The following is a 23054-nucleotide window of genomic DNA, read 5'->3' as shown; positions in this document are numbered from 1 at the left end:
TTAAATTATATAATTTTATTAAATATGTATTCCTATTAAACATTTCTTGCAGTCCTTAAGAAAATGTTTACATTTGGCCATACTTTTAGTAAACCTAGTGCATCGTTTGGTCAGTTTTACCTATGCAAGAAGCACATGAGATGGCAAATTACTTTCTGGTTACATGTGCTGCCCTGTATCTTTCATGTTCCAGTGTGGTGACACTTGTGCTCTGCATGAAATGCAGTTTGCTGCATATGCTGCTCCACTGAGTGCCTGGTCTACTCCTACTCATGGCTTCATCTCTCCCTCCTGTGCTTTGTCTAGGATGACCTATTCCAAAATCAGTCTTCAACCCAGCTTTCTCCACCTATAGTTCTGTTTGATACCTAAACTCCTCCCCCTACCTCCCTCCTACCTCCTGTGTTAGAAATCAGGTATCCAGATGGGTTGCTGAACCTAAAACATCACCTCCAATGGCAGATTTCCTAACTTAAATCTTGGGGGTATATTTATCAAAGAGTGAAGTTGGAGATCTCCACAGTCCGCATAGTGAAAAACCGCCTCTTTCCATTCATTTCTATGGTGTTTTAAAGGTGTATTTATCAAATAGTGAACTTTCACTATCACCCTTAGATAAATACACCTTTAAAAATCCCATAGAAATGAATAGAGAAAGTCGGTTTTTTACTCTGGGGACTGTGGAGATCTCTAACTTTACTCTGTGATAAATATACCACCTAGGTCTGACCAGGAACCTCCTGTCTGATGTCTCAGCTTCTATAAGCTTGGAGGTGAAGGTTTTACCAATTCCCAACCCATATACCAATGTTTTCTGATTCAGCTCCCAGTTGCTAGCTAGTCCCGTGTCATGCTTACACCCCCTGGGATATTTTCACTATTTATCAGTGGAAGCCAAGTTGATGTTTCATATAACTAACAAAGTGTATCGATGTTAAGTGACCCTTTTCCCCAATAATATTAAGCATCCAACAGTTTTGAACTTGAAAATCAATTTGCCATAAATTAATCTGGAGTGCCTTTTTTAGTGGCCCATTAAAATAGAGCCTTTTAAGATAAACTATGTATAGTGACTGTAACATGCAATATCTGCCTTGAGCATACCTCTGACCATGCTTCTGTTCTTCACTCTATTGGGTCTGTCCTTGCTAATTATCCCTATCATTGATCCTTTCATTTTTCCCTTGTTTTTTATCATTTCTATACAATTCTGAAACTTGTAGTATATCTTGAACCCTGAATGTTCATTATCAGTTCTGTATATGTCTGGCACCATCACGAAATGGTGGCTCAAGGCGAGAGATGTAAAAGGGAAATATTTAATTAAATATATATATACCAGTTTGGTAAGATTCTTTAGTATGCCACTTCATTTCATATAAACTATATGTTGCTTAAGTATTCATTTTGGGGGTAAAGTTTTCCATTAAATTAGGACAGAATTTTTCTTTTCCTTAGGCTGTGGCCAGTTCCCATCACTGACAGGATGATGAGTCTACAGAAGCTCAGAGCCAGTTTAACAGGTGTAGTTGCACCCCCCGACACAGTGCAGAGCCAAATGAACAGTCTGTGTGGAGAAGTGTCAAATAAGTGGTTATTATGCCAGACTTTATATTTACACTGATAATCTAACTAGCAAATACCAAACAAGGAGTAATTTTTGTGCCCTGTTTACTCAAGAAATAACAAAAAACATACATATTTTGTGATTAAAACAATAGGCAAAATATGTTCAACACAAGCCCAAAATATTGAATTTATGTTGAACATGGAGTATACTGTATCTTAAAGTAAATAATCCAGAATAATATAATGTTAGGCTGAGAACAACTTTACCAATGCACAATAAATAACAGAGTAACTCTTGAATAATGGCCTCTATTTTTTATTAATATTATCAATTAATAGATGGTAGGGTAAAGAATGATAAGTACTAGTACATCATGACATTGCCATTATTCCATCATGAGGCACACAGACACACACACACACACACACACAGCATAAACAGATAGTAGAATTTTATTTCACAGATTCTACAATATGCATGGAGGTACAGAATTTTCACATGCAACATCACCTCAGTTCCTTGCAGTTTTAAAATAGAAAGTAAATCAGGTTGAAAAAAGACACATGTCCATCAAGTTCAACCTTTTAACTCTATTTTAACCTGCCTAACTGTTAGTTGAACCAGAGGCAGGCAAAAAACCCATTTGAAGCCTCTCAAATTTGCCTCTAGTCCCTGGATCAACTTGTACTATGAGCTATCTTCCATAACCCTGTATTCCCTTCCTTTTTAAAGATATCTAATGTATCAGCCTGATACAGGGAGAGAATTCCACATCTTCACAACTCTCACTGTAAAAATTCCGCATATTTAGACAGAACCTCCTTTTAATCAGAATAACAGAATGGGTGACCTCTCGTCAGGTGAAAAGACCTACTAGTAAATAAAGCATTTGATAGATTATTATATGATCCCCTTATATATTTATACATAGCTTCTCCAGAGTGAACATCCCCAACTGGCCAGTCTTTTCTCATAGCTAAGATTTTCCATACCTTTTACCAGCTTAGTTGCCCTTCTCTGTACCCTCTCTAATTCAATAATGTCCTGTTTGAGTGATGGAGACCAAAACTGTACGGCATATTCTAGATGGGGCCTTACAAGTGCTCTATACAGTGGAAGAATAACCATCTCCCCCTGTCAATCAATGCCCCTTTTAATACAGCTCAAGACCTTATTTGCCCTTGAACTGATCAAGTTTATTATCTACAAGGATTCCAAAGTCCTTTTCCATTATGGATTTGCCTAGTGCAGTCCTATTAAGGATAAGTGGCTTGGATATTTTTACATCCCAGGTGCATGACTTTAGATTTATAAACATTGAATCTCATTCAGCTACGTCTTTACATAACAAACTACAGCATATACTAAACACATTTCATGTGTACTACTATATTTCCTGGATTTTAATTATTGATAACTACAACCAGTCCTCATTTAGAAAAAGCACAGTTGGCATCCTCCATCTCTAATTTCCTTTTCTCCTACAATTCCTCTTCTCACTACCATGGATTCCAGCAATTGTTTAATTACTCCCAAAAATTTATGACAATTGGGGGCACATTTACAAAGCTCGAGTGAAGGATTCGAATTAAAAAAACTTCGAATTTCGAAGTGTTTTTTTGGCTACTTCGACCATCGAATGGGCTACTTCGACCTTCGACTACGACTTCGACTACGAATCGAACGATTCGAACTAAAAATCGTTCGACTATTCGACCATTCAATAATCGAAGTACTGTCTCTTTAAGAAAAAACTTCGACCCCCTAGTTCGGCAGCTAAAAGCTACCGAACTCAATGTTAGCCTATGGGGAAGGTCCCCATAGGCTTGCCTGTGTTTTTTTGATCGAAGGATATTCCTTCGATCGTTGGATTAAAATCCTTCGAATCGTTCGATTCGAAGGATTTAATCATTCGATCGAACGAATAATCCTTCGATCGTTCGATCGTAGGATTAACGCTAAATCGTTCGACTTCGATATTCGAAGTCGAAGGATTTTAGTTCCTAGTCGAATATTGAGGGTTAATTAACCCTCGATATTCGACCCTTAGTAAATCTGCCCCTTGGTGTTAGCATGAACAGGTGTCTCACATAGTAATCAACTTAAGATAAGCAAAGATACAATTGTATTAATTTAAGATAAGCAAGTGTCTTGGGAGAATTGAGACTCACAGCTTAAAAGTGCAATTTCACCTTCTTCAGCAAAACATTGCACTAAAATTCTCAGAAATGTGTTCAAACTTTCATAACCAGACAAATTTTGTAAAATGGACATGGTAATTAAGGGGTGTGCCCACAAAATGGGAGTGGTCAAAATTTTTGCTGCAACACAGCTTTTTGCCCCTCTTTCTGATTTTCTAAGCAACTGCTAGGTCTGGATGTGTGCAGATCAGTGTCGGACTGGGCCGGCGGGACACCGGGAAAAACCCCGGTGGGCCCCGGGCTCTTGTGGGCCCCGCCGGGCCAGATCCACTACTTAGTGGGGCGGCGCGACCCCACTTTGTTTGGGGTCGCGGTAGAATAGAAGGGCTGCGCATGCGCACAAACGCATGCGCACTAGCTGCCTGCAGCACTCCGGAGCGGCAGTGGCGGCTGGAGGGGGCACTGGGGCAGTAGCCCCGGTGGGCCCCATGCCTCCCAGTCCGACCCTGGTGCAGATCCAGGCACATATGCACCTGAGCTTTCTACAGTCAGGTATGGCGCATGCTAGTAATGTCACTGGATCTGCATGCATCTGGTTGCATGTACACAAGCACCTTGTCTGCCTTCTTTTCACTGCAGATGCACCTGAGGGGACCCAGCAGCACAAATAAAAATATATTCTAAAAGAAAAGAAAATAGTAATAATAAATGAAAAAAGCTAGATGGGCCCCTGATCACAGTGGACCACTAGGCTATAGCCTAGGCTAGCATGTGCTTTTAATCTTCCCCTGCAGGAGGCAAACTTGCAGTTTTCCCAACCCAAATAAATAATACCCTACCTTAAAGGGCACCTGTTGGGCAAAAATGTTATCCCCAACCAAAGGTGCAGGCTAATAGAGCCCACACTCCAGTTGGGGGTAACAGTAGTTATTTTTAAAATTGTACCCCACCAGTGCTAGACCACCCACAACGGTATGAGTGTCCATGTTGGGGCACACGCATGCGCATAATGAGCACGCATAATGAGCAAGTGTCGCAATCTATTTATTATGCGCATGCAAATGACGTCAGAAGAGCATGCGCTTTCACTGACATGGTCGTTGTCACTGGGAGCTCCCTCCTGGTGCGAGTGTCCTAGCGCTGGAGAGGGAAATTTTTCAAAAAAAAGTACAGCTAACCCCAAACGGAGTGTGGGTTCTATTAGCATGCACCTTTGGTTGGGGATAAAATTTTAGCCCAACAGGTGCCATTTAAGTCTGCAAAAAATCATTTAAACATTAATGGGCAGATTTATCAAAGGTCTAATTTTGAATTTGTGTGAATTTCTTTTTACTCTAATAAAGTCGAATATACTTGAAATTTGAATGGGAGGTTATTTAAGAAAAAATTTGAACATCTAAAACTCTATTGAATATCACCGTCCGAAAACTCGAATTCAAATTGAATTAGACGATCAAATGTCAGGAAGGCTATTAACATCTTCAAATGGGTCACTGGACCTCTACCATTGACTTCTACATGAAAGAAACAAAGGGAGAAAATACAGGAGCACTCAGACCTTGTAGATCATCTTCCTGCTGTGCTTTCACGTGCGAAAAAACGCTCCCGACACGTACAACCTTCAAGTGGATATATTGAACACGGAGCACCAGCAGTAGTTAAAATCCATATTTTATTGAATCTTCATTAAAAGGATAAGCAGATCATGTATCCCAAAAGCACACTTGACGCGTTTCGTGGACTAAGCCACTTTCTCAAAAGCTATAGCTTTTGAGAAAGTATAGCTTTTGAGAAAGTGGCTTAGTCCACGAAACGCGTCAAGCGTGCTTTTGGGATACATGATTGACTTCTACATGAACTCGGCAGGTTTTAGGTGGCAAATAGTCAAATTCGAATTGTTCCCATGGTTAATGTTTGATAACTCTCGAAATTCAAATTGAGTTTGGACTTTGTGAGTTTTGACCAAAAATACAATTCGAAAATTGGAATTCGAATTTACTATACAACCCTTTATAAACCTGCCCCATAATAAATCCAATAGCATTATTTTGCCACCCAAAAGGATTTGTGCAGCTTAGCTATGCTCAAGTACATGGCACTGTTTTTGGTTCATTATTAATTATACTATTAATTAATATGGCTAATAGTATATCATTTGTATGCCTCTCAGACTGCATAGAAACATTTCTTCAAAACTTCTCTAAATCTAAATAACTACATGCTTAATGTTTTCTGTTTTTTTTCTTCTCACCTTATAAATAGGAATGATGTGCACATTAATTCTTTAATTTACACCAATTAATTGACTACTATGCTATTCATGCTCAGAAGCCCAAGTCATGTAAAGATAAAAAAGGTAGGGGAGGGGAAACTCTTACCAAACCATCAGCAATGTTAGGAATCCAGTTAACAAAAGCATGGAAATGCAATGCACTAAGCCTTCTGGATAAAAAGCTTATATCAACTAGACAATATTTCACAACAAAATTCCTCTTTTGTTTTATTTGCTGATTAGGCAATTATAAGCTGTATATAGGATCTGCTGCCTCTGATATTGCATTTCAAAGAGGCTTTTCATTGAGCGAAATGGGAAAGGTAAGCATACATAGTGAATTAAATCATACAGAATAGTGTAGATCCGCAGGCAGTGTTTGCAGAGATTTGTATTTGTTTTCCATCACTGTGTATTAGACAATGGTATTTTTAGATCAAAATATTGTACTTGAATAATTATATGATTAAAAGTGTGAAGGCATTGAAGTGGTTTGCAAACTTCTCTAAAATTAAAGGAATAAAATGAATAGAACAAAACCATAAATTGCGTAGTGCTTGTATATATTTACATTACATAGGGGCACATTTACTATTGGTTCGAATATCGAGGGTTAATTAACCCTCGATATTCAAACCTCAAAGTAAAATCCTTTGACTTCAAATATCGAAGTTGAAGGATTTACCGCATTTCGTTCGATCAAAGGAAAAATCGTTCGATCGAACGATTCGAAGGATTTTAATCCATCGATTGAACGATTTTCCTTCGATCAAAAAAAGCAAGGAAAGCTTATGGGGACCTTCCCCATAAGCTAACATTGGTGCTCGGAAGGTTTTAAGTGGCAAAGTAGGTAGTAGGTAGGAAGTTTTTTTTAAAGAGACAGTACTTTGACTATCGAATGGTCGAATAGTCGAGCGATTTTTAGTTCGAATCGTTCGATTCGAAGTCGTAGTCGAAGGTCGAAGTAGCCAATTTGATGGTCGAAGTAGCCAAAAAATATAACTTTGAAATTTGAAGTATTTTTTATTCTAATCCTTCACTCGAGCTAAGTAAATGTGCCCCTTAATATCAGAAAATAAAATCAATTTACAGTGCTATATTTCATTGAACCAGTGCATCCAAATTCAGCGGAAGGCAGGATATTTTCATGCAACAACTGAAGGCATACTCTTGTGTGTGCTCTGTCATAATTCATTGCTAGAATAGGGTAAATAGTGCAATGTCTATTTGCATACATCAGTAAATGATCCTCAAAGCTTTAATGCCTTTATGAATTACAATCATACACGATAATGACTATTTATTGATATAAGCAGGATTCATGGATAACAGAAAGGAAGCCTTGACCCAAAAACTTCAGTTTTATTGAATACTATGAAAGTGTCCCTTAAGATTAACTTCTTTAGCATCCATCAAATATTACATTCTCATGTACCACTACGAGTACATTCTTTTCTTCTTTTCAGATCACTTTTTTCGAAGATAAAAACTTCAAAGGTCACTCTTTTGAGTGTAACAGTGACAACAATGATCTGCAGTCTCATTTCAGTCGTTGTAACTCCATTAAAGTTGACAATGGCTCTTGGATGATTTATGAGCATGCAAATAACAAAGGACACCAGTATTTCCTTAAACAAGGAGAGTATCCTGACTATCAACACTGGATGGGATTCAATGACAGCATAAGTTCTTGCCGCATGATCCCCCAGGTCAGTAAAGAAAGTCACAAAATCATATTTAACAGTATTTTTTCTGCAGCAGCTACATGTACATATCCAATTTTATCTATTCATAATTTATACTCCAATCTTTTATTTCAAAAGTAATGGTGATAGATGTAAACTGCGGAATATGTACCACTCTTTATGAAAATGTTACACACACATCTACATTGATGTAATATCTGCTTAGAATCAGTACTGTATACCCAATTTCAAATTATGCATTCTTTAAACATACTCTTTAGTTCATCAGGAAATCAGCAGAATATTAAGGATACAAAAAAATATTTAGGGCTACTTGTTTTGTGCAAATTTTTATTTATATTTTTTTTTTATTTATATTTTCAAACCTTGTGTCACTGATAATTATTTTTATAAATGAAACCTTTTTGTATGGTTTTTGAAGGAGTCTATGCATAAAGTCAGTTTATTTTTTTATATGATTATTTTTATATCACCACTAATGTTTATTCTTCAAAAGTTGGGTTAATTAAAAGAAAAGAGAATCAGAAAATAAATATTTTGGGATAAAACAATATTATTTACTTTTCAATTTCTTTTTTTTTCAGTACACCGGCTCCTTTCTGATTAAAGTTTATGAGAAAGAGGATTTCCGAGGTCAGATGCTAGAATTCATAGAAGACTGTTCACATGTCTTTCAAGAATTCAATAACCATGAAATACACTCTTGCAATGTCATTGAAGGCCACTGGATCTTTTATGAGGAGTCTAACTACAGAGGGCGCCAGTATTACCTGAGACCAGGAGAGTACAGAAGGTTCAATGACTGGGGTGCCTCTAATGCCAAAGTAGGGTCTTTTAGAAAAGTAATGGATCTTTACTAGAAATGAAACACCCTGTCATTTCTGATTAAAACAATCTTATAAAATGCATCACAATGCTTGTCTCTTTTTAAATGCTCTTAAAAAACCCTCATTTTGAAGAGTGTAAGACTGTAAGAGTGTAAGAGTGAACAGTGTTCTGATCTGTAAGGTTGCATTTAAAGATGGGATAACGAAGAATAAGTAGCTAGAATAAAACTCAACAATTTCAAGGGGAGGCCAGGGATAAAGTGGTGATCAATTTGTTTTGGAATTGGTGCACCTTAATAGATTTCTCATTGACAAAATGAGAAATTGTAGATGGGGGACCAACATATGGATCATGGTCTTGGAGACAGCTGGATTCAGAATGCAAAATTACTATTGACTATGCACAGAATTAACAAAAATCATATAAGACAGCAGCCATATTAAAATTAGGTTAAGAAATGCTAAGACATTTTCAAACGCTATGAGCTGCTATTGGTCAAAACTGGGTGCTATAGTACCGCCTGCAAAAACAGCGTTAGATGAGAATACTCCTGTTTGCAGGTATAAAAGGATATAATATATACACAAGGTATTGTTGCACATGTTGAAAAGATATATGTTACTGATAAGGTATAATGCAGACCCACAACTGGGTAAGGATTATCTTGTGTAAAATACTTTGACAGGAATGTATCATTACATTTACTATATATCATATAAAGGGTTGGACTGGGCCAGTGGGACAATGGGAAAAAAGCATGGTGGTCCCCACCAGCTCAGATCTCCTCCCACCTGCCTGACAATTAGTGCTTCATGATCTCTCCCCACCCTGACTGATGCAAGGAAAACAAGTCATGGGCAGGGGAAGGTGGATAAAGGAAGGTTGCAGGAGGCTGGTGAGGTGGCTCTGAAGTTGGCAGGGAGGGGGGTTGGGGGCCCTGATCAGGTGTGTGTGAGCCCCTGATGTGGCAGCCCTGGTGGGCCCAGACCCCCCCAAGTCTGACACTGCTCAAATAAGATTGAAATAAGTTCAATTAAATAAAAAGTAGCAAGGTTAATAAATATTCCTATATTTACACACACAGATGAGCCAGCATGTACTGTATGTCAGACCACAGACCTGTAACCATAGTAACAAAAAAAAGTCATAGTTTTAGAAATCCTGAGACTGAATCCTGTTTGAGAGTAAAAGTCCCTACAAAGGCATACAATCTTTACAGGGCAGCTGAAAATATGAATTCATTTGGGCTGTCCATATGTGAGGCACCCCTATTGAATGAAACCAATAAATGTGTGCCTGGGAATTTCTAAAGCAGCTATCTTACCTGTAGATCCCAGGCATTAGAAATATCTATGCACAACATACAATAATAAACAAATCTAGCAAGGGATGGTTAGGAATTTTAGGTAAGATGGTGCTGTTGCGGTGCTTTAGAAATTCTCTAGGTTGGTGCATTTTATTTTTCAAAGAGGGTGGAGGCACTGGTAATTAACTTGGCCGTTTTTAACGGATTGTGGGGCATTTTGTCACTGCACAAAATTGCTCTCATTTAAGGCTAACAAAGTGCATAAATATAATGTTGTATTTAAAAGAATTGTAATTGCCTTTTCCAGGCCAGTTGAATTTGACAATTGCATACAATGGTGTGCTTTCTTCACAATTTTACAATTCTGTGTAAATTCTCGCTTTTGTTATTGCTGTTGTGCAGTTTCCCTAGAAGTTGCCACCATGCTTTAGTAGCTAAAAGCTCAGACCCCAGAAAACCATATTTTTGTAAAATGAATCTACAAACTGCAAAAATAATCTGAACCATCTGACACCCAATATGCATAGGAAGAGCTGCCAAAAGTAAGAGAATCATATATTTTTATGGTACACATTCTTACAAATTCAAAATGTGTTTCTACACTAAACTACATGCAAAAAAGTGTTATTAAACTGGTTCAAAACTTTAAAGCATTTTCTGTCCCATCTGCCCTCATGTTGAATTAGAAAACATCATTAACACGAATGTCGTAGCAACTCTGATCAGTTTGATGCCCAAATTGCATATGTTTACCCAACAATGCATCATACAGAGCCCCAAAAAAAAATATCTTTTGAATTGTATGTGTATTAGGAAAAGTTCTCAGAAAACCATACATTTTCTTTACACTTTACACTATAGCTAAATTTTAGGAATTTTTTAGGAATTGTACAAACAGAAACCCAAAACTTGCAATGAAAAGCATCTGTCCATGTGGTGGGAACTTGTGATTGTCCTCTTCTTGTCTTCTGGGCCTATCTCTCTAGGCAAGAATATCATAGGAATTCAGCGGTCCTGTATCAAAATAGGACTCCCACTTGGCAGGCAGCCTGGCAAGCAGGTAGAGTCCATCCCAGGCTCCTGTGGAACGGTAAACAAATATTCACCTGAGTTAAAAACTATAACTAACTACACTATGCTACAGATAAGGGGTGAATCTCCAGATCCCTACCCTCTGTGGCAAGACAAAAGAAACTGCCAGTAGGAGGCATATACTATTATCCTGCCTCCAGATGAGACCAAGTTTAACTCCCTAGAGGTCTGCACTGACAGGATGGGGTGCCCTGGCAAAAGGAAATCATTTTTTAAATTTGAATTATATGTTTAAAATGGACTCTATTGAAGAAAGTCTTTCTATCATTTGGAGCTTTCTGCATAACAGGTTTCCAACTAAAAGATTCCATACCTGTACTAATATAATTAACTTGATTCAAAGCATATTGGCAAAACGTAAAACATTTTATGTAAATTTTTACCAAAATAATATCTTACCAAAATAAAATATTTTAATTATGGTACTTTTCATTTCACAAGTTTGCTATTTGGAATTGATTTAATACCGCAACTAAAATTGTTTTGTTCAACAGCTATAGTGTCCCCATGTGGAAAAGAACTAGAATACAGGCATGGGATCCATTATCCAGAAACCCATTATCCAGAATGCTCTGAATTATGGAAAGGCTGTCTCCCATAGACTCTATTATAATAAAATAATCCGAATTTTTAAAAGTGATTTCCTTTTTCTCTGTAATAATAAAACAGTAGCTTGTACTTGATCCCAACTAAGATATAATTAATCCTTATTGGAAGCAAAACCAGCCTATTGGGTTTATTTAGGGGCAAATTTACTTATTAAACTTATAAGTTAATTTACTTATTTACTTATTAATAAACCCTCGATATTCGACTGCCGAATTGAAATCCTTCGACTTCGAATATCGAAGTCAAAGGATTTACCGCAATTCGAAAAAACGAAAAATAGTTTGATTGAACGATTAAATCCTTTGAGTCGAACGATTCGAAGGATTTTAATCCATCGATCGAATGATTTTTCTACGACCAAAAGATAGCAAAGCCTATGGGGACCTTCCCCAAAGGCTAACTAACATTGACTTCGGTAGGTTTTAGGTGGCGAACTAGGGGGTCAAAGTTTTTTTTTAAAGAGACAGTACTTCGACTATCGAATAGTTGAACAATTTTTAGTTCGAATCGTTTGATTCAAAGTCGTAGTCGAAGGTCAAAGTAGCCCATTCGATGGTCGAAGTAGCCAGAAAAAACATTCGAAATTCTACGTTTTTTTTCCTCTATTCCTTCACTCGAGCTAAGTTAATGGGCCCCATAATGTTAAGAGTTTAGTAGCATTAAGGTATGAAGACCCGTTATCTGGAAAACCCTAGGTCCAGAGCATTCTGGATAACAGGTCCCATACCTGTACTAGGATCAAATGGGAAACTGGTTCAACAAGGCAGTCTTGTTATATAAGGCCTTTTGTCCACTGTTGTGTTGATAGGCAAGTGAACATTGATTTCTAAAAAAAACGTTCATTCACATATTTGGGAATGGAATTGTAGCAATGAGATATTATATTTTGCTAGTTCCATCTGAAATTGTTGATTATTGGATATGAATAAATAACCGATATTAACAATTTTTTAAACCAAATTATTTCAACTCTCCAACGTAAAAAAACATTAATAATTTGACGTAAACTGAATTTGTTTGCATTTGTATTCTGGTGACCTAGTTTGTGTTATGTATTAAGTGACTAAGCAGAATGTTCTTCAACTGACACCAGCAGTTACAGTATATTTGTATCTGGCATAATCAAAAACTCAAAAGCTGACAAAAGCAATGTATACAAAGATTGAACTTTCTCGGCTTCACTATATTATGAATGAGACATACTGTACTATACATTCCCTGTACTAAGCAAAATAGTTTTATTGTGTGACTAATGCAGATACAGCAATAGACTTTGTATATAAGGCTGATGGTACATTTTATTCCACAGCACTGAGGACTCAACAGACATACTCCAGTCGTAATGGGCAAGGTAGCAGAAATACTATTCTATTTATTACGGCTTTCTTTAGAACTTTTGCAAGTTAATTTTAAATATTTCTAACTCTAACAGATGTTGTATAACAGTTGTTGGGTTTATGTACAGTAGTATATATATGCTTCAGCTTCTTGGGTGACTTAAAAACGCTGAAGTGGTCAGGTTCTCCCAGGTGTTAAAAATGAATCATTATTTTTAAAAAATACATAATTACATAATAAAAATTTTGTACATGAAATGTAAAGTTAAAGGAGAACTAAAACCTAACAAAAATATGGATAGAAATACTGCATTTTATATGCTGAACTTACTGTACCAGCTTAGTGGTTCACTATTCCTATACTGTCATGGGAAAAAACATTTTTTTCAAAATGAATCAGTTAATAGTGCTGCTCCAGCAGAATTCTGCACTGAAATCCATTTCTCAAAAGAGCAAACAGATTTTTTTATATTCAATTTTGAAATTGTCAAGACCGCCGGGAGCGCGAGGAGTCGCGTCCGCTCCCGGCGGCGAAGAATCCAAGATGGCGGCGCCCAGGCAACCCACGTGGGTTCCGACGCCGGCGTTGCGACGCCAGCACTGCGCGACGGTCGCAGGCGCGCTGACGCTGGCGCAAGGGCGCCAAATTCAAAGATAAAAGGATGCCTGAGGCGCCAAGATGGCGCCCGAAAATAGGATCCTGTTCCCTAAGTGATTCCTGGGTTCCCTTGCTGTTTCCCCTGCTATTTCTGCCTGATTCCTTGGAGTGACCCCTTGCCTGGACCTGGACTTCGCTGTTACTCTGCCTGCCTTTGACCCCCTGCCTTACCCTGGACTTTGTTTGTATTCCGCCTGCCTTCTGACCTGTGCTTGGACTTTGTTTATTCTCTTGCCTAACCCCTGGATACCACGACCCTGATCCCTCCTGAGGGGCTTCCTCCTAGATCCGGACTACTCCCCAGAGGGGGCTCCCGGCTCCCTGACATTATTTTCGGGCCATGGATCCTTCTGAGGAAGCCACACCTGATGTCGGACGAGCACTCCGCGGACTGGCATCCCGCATGGAGGACTACGAAAACCAGCAGGTTCGCATTGGGCAAGCACTCGATGTCCTGCTTGCTCGAGTGCCTTCTGCGCCCTCCGCTGCTCCACCTACTGGAGATCCCCCCATGGCGGCAGCCTCTATGAACGCAAGCTACCCGACAGGTGAGCCTCGCATTCCACCTCCCCTTCGCTTTAGTGGGGATCCACAAGCCTGCAGGGGATTTGCCACACAGTGCCAAATTCAATTTGAGTTCCAACCCACACAGTTTCCAAGTGAGCGTTCCAAGGTGGGGTATGTGATGTCTCGATTGGAAGGCAAGCCACTGGAGTGGGCAACGTCTCTTTGGGAGAAGAATTCCCCGGTGACTTATGATGTTAAAGACTTTCTCCAAGCTTTTCGCATAGTCTTTGATGCTCCAGGTCGGGTCACGAACGCCCTTGCCCGTCTCTTGCAGCTCCGGCAGGGAAGCCGCAGTGTCAATGAGTACGCTATAGACTTCCGAACACTGATGGCGGAGACTTCCTGGTGTGATGACGCTTACAAGGCCGTATACTACCAAGGCCTATCCATCCGCATCAAAGATGATCTCGTCTCCAGAGAGACTCCTGACACCCTGGAAGGACTGATCGCTCTTTCTATTAAGGTGGACACCCGCCTCAGAGAACACCAGGTGGAGAGAGAGCGCAGCAGACGATTTTCTCCCATGTTGGCCCCTCGCTTTCAAAGGCCGATTCTGCAAGCACCCGCTGTCCCTGTGACTCATGTGTCCACGTCTCCCCTGGAGGAACCTATGCAAGTAGGAAAAGCTCGCCTCTCCGAGCAGGAAAGACTCCGAAGACGTATGGCAGGGCTCTGTTTGTACTGTGGTGGGCATTCCCATTTTGCCAACGCCTGTCCTGCCAAAGCCAAGAGTTTTGTACCCCGAGGTATGTCTCAGGTTTCTCATGTAGGGGGCATCACTCGAGGGCCTCAGGAGAAGTATCAAGAAAATTCACGCAGACTTCTCCTTCCTTTGCAGATTCACCTGGCAAGTAAGTCTATCTTCGAAAGGGCCTTCCTCGACTCCGGAGCGGATGGCAATTTCATGGACGCCTTCTTTGCCGAACGCATGAAGATTCCCCTGCTTCCATTGTCTTCACCCTTGCGAATTACCGCCATAGATGACAAACCCCTGGAGTTTGAATTCGTCACAATGTTCACGGCGGAACTGTCTGTACAAGTTGGGGCGCTGCATCAAGAAAAACTTTCATTCTTCATCATCCCCTGTCCTTCTACTCCAGTAATATTGGGTCTTCCATGGTTACGTTTGCATAACCCCACCATAGACTGGTCCACTGGGCAGATCTCTTGTTGGAGTTTATTTTGCCTGCAACATTGCCTTCCGCCAAAACCCCTCGAGAAGGTGAATGTCTCCACTGCGGAACTAAAGACTTTGCCCTCCACTTACAAGGGATTTTCCGATGTATTTTGTAAAAAGTCTGCAGAGTTCCTTCCCCCACATCGCTCCTATGACTGTCCGGTTGAACTCCTGCCTGGAGCCATGCCCCCCAGAGGGCACACTTACCCTCTCTCTCCTGCAGAGACTACCGCTATGAAGGAGTACATCCAAGAAAATCTCCAGCGGGGGTTTATCCGCCCTTCTACCTCTCCTGCAGGGGCTGGGTTCTTCTTCGTGGAGAAGAAGGACGGAGGCCTTCGGCCTTGTATAGACTATCGGGCCTGAATAAGATCACCGTGAAAAACAGGTACCCCCTGCCCCTGATTGCCGAGCTCTTTGACCAGCTGAAAGGGGCAAAGATTTTCTCCAAGTTGGATCTCCGGGGGGCCTACAACCTCATTCGCATCCGGGAGGGTGACGAATGGAAGACGGCATTCAACACTCGGGATGGGCACTATGAATATCTTGTTATGCCCTTCGGCCTATGCAATGCTCCTGCCGTCTTCCAGGAGTTTGTTAATGATGTGTTCCGAGATCTCCTAGGAAGGTTCATAGTCGTATACTTGGACGACATCCTGATCTTCTCCAAGGACCTTGAAAGTCATCGCTCCCAGGTGAAGGAGGTACTCTCTCGTCTGAGGAAGAACTCTCTCTTCGCCAAGTTGGAGAAGTGTGTCTTCGAGGTATCCAAGATCCCCTTCCTAGGGTACATTATCTCTCCAGAGGGATTTGAGATGGACCCCGTGAAAGTGTCGGCCATCCAGGAGTGGCCTCTCCCACTGAGTACCAAGGCAATCCAGAGATTCATCGGATTTGCTAATTATTATCGACAGTTCATCCGGGGGTTCTCTTCCCGCATTGCACCTATCCTGGCCCTCATCCGGAAAGGGGGTAAACCCAGCCTGTGGCCTCCATCTGCCATAGAAGCCTTTCAGTCCTTGAAAGAGGCCTTCACGTCCGCTCCTGTTCTCCGACATCCCAATCCTGCACTACCCTTCTGCATCGAGGTTGATGCTTCAGAAGTCGGAGCCGGAGCTATCCTTTCTCAGAGACACTCCACTGATGGAAAATTGCACCCCTGTGCGTATTTCTCCAAGAAGTTCTCATCCGCAGAGCAGAACTATGATGTCGGAAATCGAGAACTCTTGGCAGTCAAGCTTGCCCTTGAAGAATGGCGTCACCTCCTGGAGGGCTCTGAAATTCCTGTCCAGATTTACACAGATCACAAGAATCTGGAGTTTATACAGTCCCTCAAGAGGCTAAATCCCAGACAAGCCAGGTGGGCCCTTTTCTTTTCTCGATTTAACTTTGTTTTGACTTATCGCCCAGGTTCCAAGAATCTGAAGGCCGACGCCTTGTCTCGTAGCTTCACTCCGGTGGACCGTGACCCTGAGAGGCAGGAACCAATCATTCCACCAGTCAAGATCATTGCCTCTCTGTATCCCCAATTTGCCGACCAGATCCTGGCTGGGCAGTCCTCGGCTCCTCAAGATACTCCGATTGGCATGGCCTTCGTCCCTCCAGAACTTCGCCTGGCCATCCTGCAACAAACCCACTGCTCCAGGCAAGCTGGACATCCTGGTCTGGCCAAGACCCTTGAACTCTTGAGGCGCCTAGTCTGGTGGCCTGATATCCGCAAGGATGTAAAGGACTTTGTGGCTGCTTGTAATGTCTGTGCCACTTCTAAGCCTAGCCATTCCCGCCCCAGCGGGTTGTTACAGCCTTTGCCGGTTCCCTCTCGTCCGTAGACGCACCTCTCTATGGACTTTATTGTCGAACTTCCTCCCTCCGGTGGGAATACTGTGATCTGGGTTGTCATAGACCGCTTCAGCAAAATGGCCCATTTCATCTCTTTGAAGAAGTTACCCTCTGCGGTGGAATTATCCCAACTCTTTATTAAGTACATCTTCCGCCTGCATGGTTTCCCGGTGGAGATCGTCTCCGACAGAGGCACCCAGTTTACCGCCAAGTTCTGGCGTTCCCTATGTAAAGACTTGGGAATAGCACTTCAATTTTCGTCTGCCTACCACCCGCAGACGAATGGGGCAGCTGAACGTGTGAACCAAGCCTTAGAACAGTTCTTGAGGAACCACGTGTCTCTTTGCCAGGACGATTGGTCTGACCTCCTCACGTGAGTTTGCTCATAATAATGCATGTCATTCCTCCACAGGAAGGTCTCCATTTATGGTGGTGTATGGACAGCACCCTCAAGCCTTTCCTCAGGACTTCGTGTTGTCGGACGTCCCGGCTGCAGATGATCTGGCAGCCCATATGCTTGCTATTTGGGCTGCAACCAAGTCTAATCTGGAGAAGAGTGCTCTAGTCCACAAGACTTTCGCGGATCGCCGTAGAAGGCCCTCTCCTCCCTACAAGGTGGGTGATAGTGTCTGGCTCTCTTCCAGGAATATTCGCTTGAAGGTGCCATCTCCCAAGTTGGGTCCGAAGTTCCTGGGTCCGTTCCCCATCTTGGAGATAATTAACCCTGTAGCCATCAGACTTCAACTCCCACCAGAGATGAGAATCCCCAACGTGTTCCACGTCTCCCTGGTGAAGCCCACCGTCTCCAACCGTTTCTCTGGTGTTCAATCTCCTCCTCCTGCCGTCTCTGTGGAGGGTCAACAAGAATTCGAGGTGGAGAGAATCCTTGATTCCAGAATCTCCAGAGGGTCCCTTCAATACCTCATCCATTGGAAGGGCTTTGGCACCGAAGAATGCTCTTGGGAGGGACACCGTGATGTGCATGCTCCTCGTTTGGTAAGAGACTTCCACTCCAAGTTTCCCCAGAAACCAAGTCCCGGTGGTCCTGAGGCCCCCCGTGAGGGGGGGGGTACTGTCAAGACCGCCGGGAGCGCGAGGAGTCGCGTCCGCTCCCGGCGGCGAAGAATCCAAGATCCTCCTAGATCCGGACTACTCCCCAGAGGGGGCTCCCGGCTCCCTGACAGAAATCTGACATGGGGCTAGACATATTGCCAGTTTCCCAGCTGCCCCAAGTCATGTGACTTGTGCTCTGATAAACTTCAATCACTCTTTACTGCTGTACTGCAAGTTAGAGTGATATCACCCCCTCCCTTTTTCCCCCCAGCAGCCAAACAAAAGAACAATGGGAAGGTAACCAGATAACAGCTCCCTAACACAAGATAACAGCTGCCTGGTAGATCTAAGAACAACACTCAATAGTAAAAACCCATGTCCCACTGAGACACATTCAGTTACATTGAGAAGGAAAAACAGCAGCCTGCCAGAAAGCATTTTTCTCCTAAAGTGCAGGCACAAGTCACATGACCAGGGGCAGCTGAGAAATTGACAAAATGTCTAGCCCCATGTCAGATTTCAAAATTGAATATTAAAAAAATCTGTTTGCTCTTTTGAGAAATGGATTTCAGTGCAGAATTCTGCTGGAGTAGCACTATTAACTGATGCGTTTTGAAAAAAAAAAAAGTTTTCCGATGACAGGATCCCTTTTATGATCCATGCCTTCAATTTTGCCCACAGCATTTTAAGTCTTCCACTAGAACTGCTTAAGTGTCATCGGAAATTATTTGCAGAATGTGACATTTTATCGAGTTATTAAATCACACTTTTGATACAAATCGACAGAAACTAGATGGAGAGCTATTGGGGCACCTTTGCGAGAACAGATCTTCACTGCTAAAGAGTTGAGGAGGCTTTGGGTTGGTACCAAAGAGTAAAACCTAAGCTATGGCATTTCTTGCCTAATTATTTAAAAAAGAAGATGTGGAACTATTGGGGCACATTTGGAGAAACCATCACTGCTAAACATTTGGGGTGGCTTTGGGCTGGTACCAAAGCTTAAAGCTTAAGATACAGCATTACTTACCTAATGTGAAGTTTTATCAAGTTACTTAATCACATTTGTGCTACAAATCAGCAGAAACTAGATGGAGAGCTACTGGGGCACCTTTGCGAGAACGGATCTTCACTGCTAAGGGGTTGAGGTGGCTTTGGGCTGGTACCAACTGTTAAAACCAAAGCTACAGCATTTCTTGCCTAATTATTTAAAAAAGAAGATGAGGCACATTTGGAGAAGCATCTTCACTACTAAAGGTATGGGGTGGCTTTGGGCTTGTACCAAAGGTTAAAACATAAGCTACAGCATTATTTGCCTAATTATTTAAAAAAGAAGGTGGGAAACTACTAGGGCACATTTAGAGGAACAGATCTTTACTGCTAAAGGGTTGGGTGGCTTTTAGCTGGTACCAAAGCTTAAAAAAGGTACAATACAATACAATTACTTGCATAATTCCTTTTTCAGAATTGTTGACCTTTAAAAGTTAAATAGAAGCTTTTTGTAAACACCTAAAGTTTTTTACCTTTCCCTACAAAATGATATTTGTGGTTTTTCAGAATAACTTTAAACTTTAAAGTTTATATCATCATAATCATCTGCTTAAATTTCATAAGAACCATCTTCTTATCAAAGAACTTTTTTGACCAATCCTGCAGTCATTTACATATGGGCACCAAGAAGCAAATTAGGCATCAATAAAGCAGGGCACTAAAGATAAACCCCTTTCTAACATTGCTTACATTACCTGATTAATCTGCTGCACCTAATCATTTTATTGTTCTTTACAAAAAGTATACTGACCGTTTAAGGCTTGTGTTTACTGAACAAATTTACTTTCATTTTCCAGATTATCTTTTACGAGGACAGAAACTTAAAGAGGCCACTCCTATGAGTGTAGTTCTGATTGCTCTGACCTACACTCGTTCTTCAGCTGATGCAATTCTATTCGTGTTGAGAATGGTAACTGGATGTTCTATGAACGTCCCAACTACTCTGGTCATCAATATTACCTAAGGAGAGGAGAATACCCTGATTTTAATGATTCCATTAGATCCTGTCGCAATATACCTCAGGTACAAACTAATTTACCTGTTATTTAGATGAACAGCTAGCAAGGATAATTAGGATAGTGTTTAAGTTTAATATATTTTAGAGAAAACCATATTTTAAGGCTTGTTTCTAAAGCATGCTGAAAGCAATTTCTTACCACCAATACCAATAGCAAAGTTATAAATTAATATAAATGTTTGCATTTACACAAATTTAAAGTAGTTATTAGCTTCATAAATCATAGTCCTCATATCGCATTCCAGTATGAATAATGTTGACAGTCTAGACATAATATATACTGTATTCCTCTGCCAAAATTGTAGCTCCTAAAAATGGTGAATGTCTCCTAGTGATAAAGGCCCTTAATCTGGAATAAAGTAGTTAAAAAAGTGAAAACTAGAGGAACAAATACATACAAATAGTTTAAGCAGTTGCTTACAAAACAAAGTCTAACGTGGAAGGAGGATTACACGGCATGGCTTCTGCTTGCATGCGATTGCTTCAATTTAACAGTCCTAAAAACAGATTACAATTTTGCAATATTGTTTATAAATATAAAATATTTACTGTATAATATAAATGTATACCAGATGCCTTAGGGAATAACATACTGTATATAACATATATTATAATAACATTATACATTATTAAGACCCTTTCGTTTTCTGACAGCATCGTGGATCCTTTGGGCTGAGGATCTATGAGAAGGAAGATTTCAAAAGTCAGATGATGGAGTTCACTGAAGATTGTCCCAATGTGAGTGAGCGATTCAATTATCAAGACATCCACTCCTGCAATGTGCTTGAGGGACACTGGATCTTCTATGAACAAACTAATTACAGAGGACGTCAGTACTACCTCAGACCTGGAGAGTATAGAAGATACACTGAGTGGGGAGCGGTCACTCCTAGGGTTTGCTCCTTCAGAAGAGTCCACGAATTGTAATAAAAAAGATGTGATTGAAAGTTTAGCATAAGTCTCTCCCTTTCTCATTTACTTGCTCTCCCTTTCTACCTCCTCACTCTTTCTGACCCTTTAGTCTGGCCTTTTCTCTTTCATCTCCCACCAATAAGAGATTTTTTCCTGGAAAGAGGGAAAATTTCCAGGTCCAGGGCCTTTCCCTGTTCTATCAGTCCTCGGCAAACTTTCCAAATGGTGAACATCCATCTTTCTAGCATACAAATGGAGCCAGAAGTCAAACTATTACTCGTCAGTCTAAAATGTTATTGTAATTATCATTTATATGACTATCCTGTCATATTTACTGTATTTTTTTCTGGAATAATTATTTTTAAAGGCAAACCACGCACTGGCACAAGGGTGCTTCTAGAAACTAATCATAGTGTAGGTTAGACTGAGCACTGGCAATTTAATTACAGTCTCTCATTCAAACCACTGCTAAAATTTCAAACTGGGACCTGCTTAACAAAAAAGCTTTCAAGAAGTGGAGTTCCTCATCTTTGCTGTAAACATTCCCAATTTGAGCAAACTTTTCTAATGACTGAATCCTTTCATATCCACTCCAACATCTTCACCCAAATTAACAACACTGTTGTTGAGGACTCCCTATTGACCAGCTACTCTGTACTTTCACCCACTAATTTCCCTTAAAACTTAATGAATTTGTCACCCATCTCTACCCCACCACCACCTGTGCCTGCTAAGTGACCAGCCTAACCTCCCTAAAGTTTCAGTCTCCTCAATACTGTGAGCTTTTCTGCATACAGAATATGATGTCACTGACATAAGATTGAGGAGGATGTAGCTTCATTTTATCAGTTTGCCAGGTCTAAGCTGGCGAAGGAAACTCTGGTAAAAGGGGTAACATTATGGAAAAATCGCACTTTATTGAATTTACAAAGTAATGATCGTTCGTCTGAGCAAAAATTCACCTGCCGATAGGGTGCAAAACTATGCAACTTAAGGTCTCTTTGGTTAGTGAATTGTCCTGCCTGTTAGTAAATTGGGATTTCTGGTGGATTTTCGCTGGAGACGGACACTTCACCCTTTAGTAAATTTACCCCATAGTGCTGATCTTAAGTCTTCACTGAGAAACAGCAGAGCATAGTAGTGATCTCTTATGGAATTCTGGCTTTAGAATATTGCCTTGGGGTGAGGCTGGGAAGGTCTTATTTATTTGATATAATGTGAATAAATGTTGTGGACATTTTACCCATTTCTGGCTCCTGGTGTTTCATTAAGGTATGTAGCAATGGGGTTCAGTGTGGGGTTCAGTGGAATGGCTGAAAGCGAAGGGTCAATTGAGGAGTCCCCTTGTCATGCTTTACTAACATTCATTTTAAAATATATAAGTAGGATTTACTTACGCAACAGTACAACCTTAAGAGGCATGTGCCTTTTTTCAAAATTGACTAGTACGTAACTGCAACTATGACTTCTTATACCAAGATTGGATGTCCTTGGTACTTATGACACCTGAAGCATTCATGCAATGTATTGTTAATGTTGTCATGAGAATGTGGGATCTAAAACTAACCTAACAGGTAAGACTGACTACATAAGAGGGTCAAGTATACCACTGTATACCACTCTGTAGGTTACAACAGACATTTTATATATAGAAACCCCATTCAAAAATAAAGTAAAAATATATACAGCATGAAAACTGGCACCCAGATGGCACTCAGGTTTAAAATTAAGAATGCTTTAATTATGCACACGAAGGGGCCATTATCAAGCAGCAAAATGTAACTATCTGTTGAAGTAATGGCAACATAATAGCTACTTGTCACAAAACACAATGCAAATAAGTAGCTGCAAAGTTTGTTGCCACTTGAGTGTTAGACTAAAGTTCCTTGAAACGACAAAGAAGCCTTGCTTTAAGATAAACA

General features: G+C 40.7%; 1 protein-coding gene and 1 pseudogene across 1 annotated transcript; both read left to right on the top strand.

The window, feature by feature from the left end:
• The first annotated feature begins 6201 nt into the window (after nt 1-6201).
• Nucleotides 6202-8597, top strand: cryga.9.S (crystallin gamma a gene 9 S homeolog). The gene is made up of 3 exons (XM_018237866.2): nt 6202-6306; nt 7450-7692; nt 8274-8597. Exons 1-3 carry the CDS (start codon nt 6298-6300, stop codon nt 8547-8549), a joined length of 528 nt encoding a protein of 175 aa, XP_018093355.1. The 5' UTR covers nt 6202-6297; the 3' UTR covers nt 8550-8597.
• A 2157-nt stretch (nt 8598-10754) lies between these two features.
• Nucleotides 10755-21172, top strand: LOC108702290 (annotated as a pseudogene).
• Nucleotides 21173-23054: the final 1882 nt, after the last annotated feature.

Source organism: Xenopus laevis, chromosome 9_10S, assembly GCF_017654675.1.
Source record: "Xenopus laevis strain J_2021 chromosome 9_10S, Xenopus_laevis_v10.1, whole genome shotgun sequence".
Lineage (NCBI taxonomy): Eukaryota > Metazoa > Chordata > Amphibia > Anura > Pipidae > Xenopus > Xenopus laevis.
This window is presented reverse-complemented; position numbering and strand designations above follow the sequence as displayed.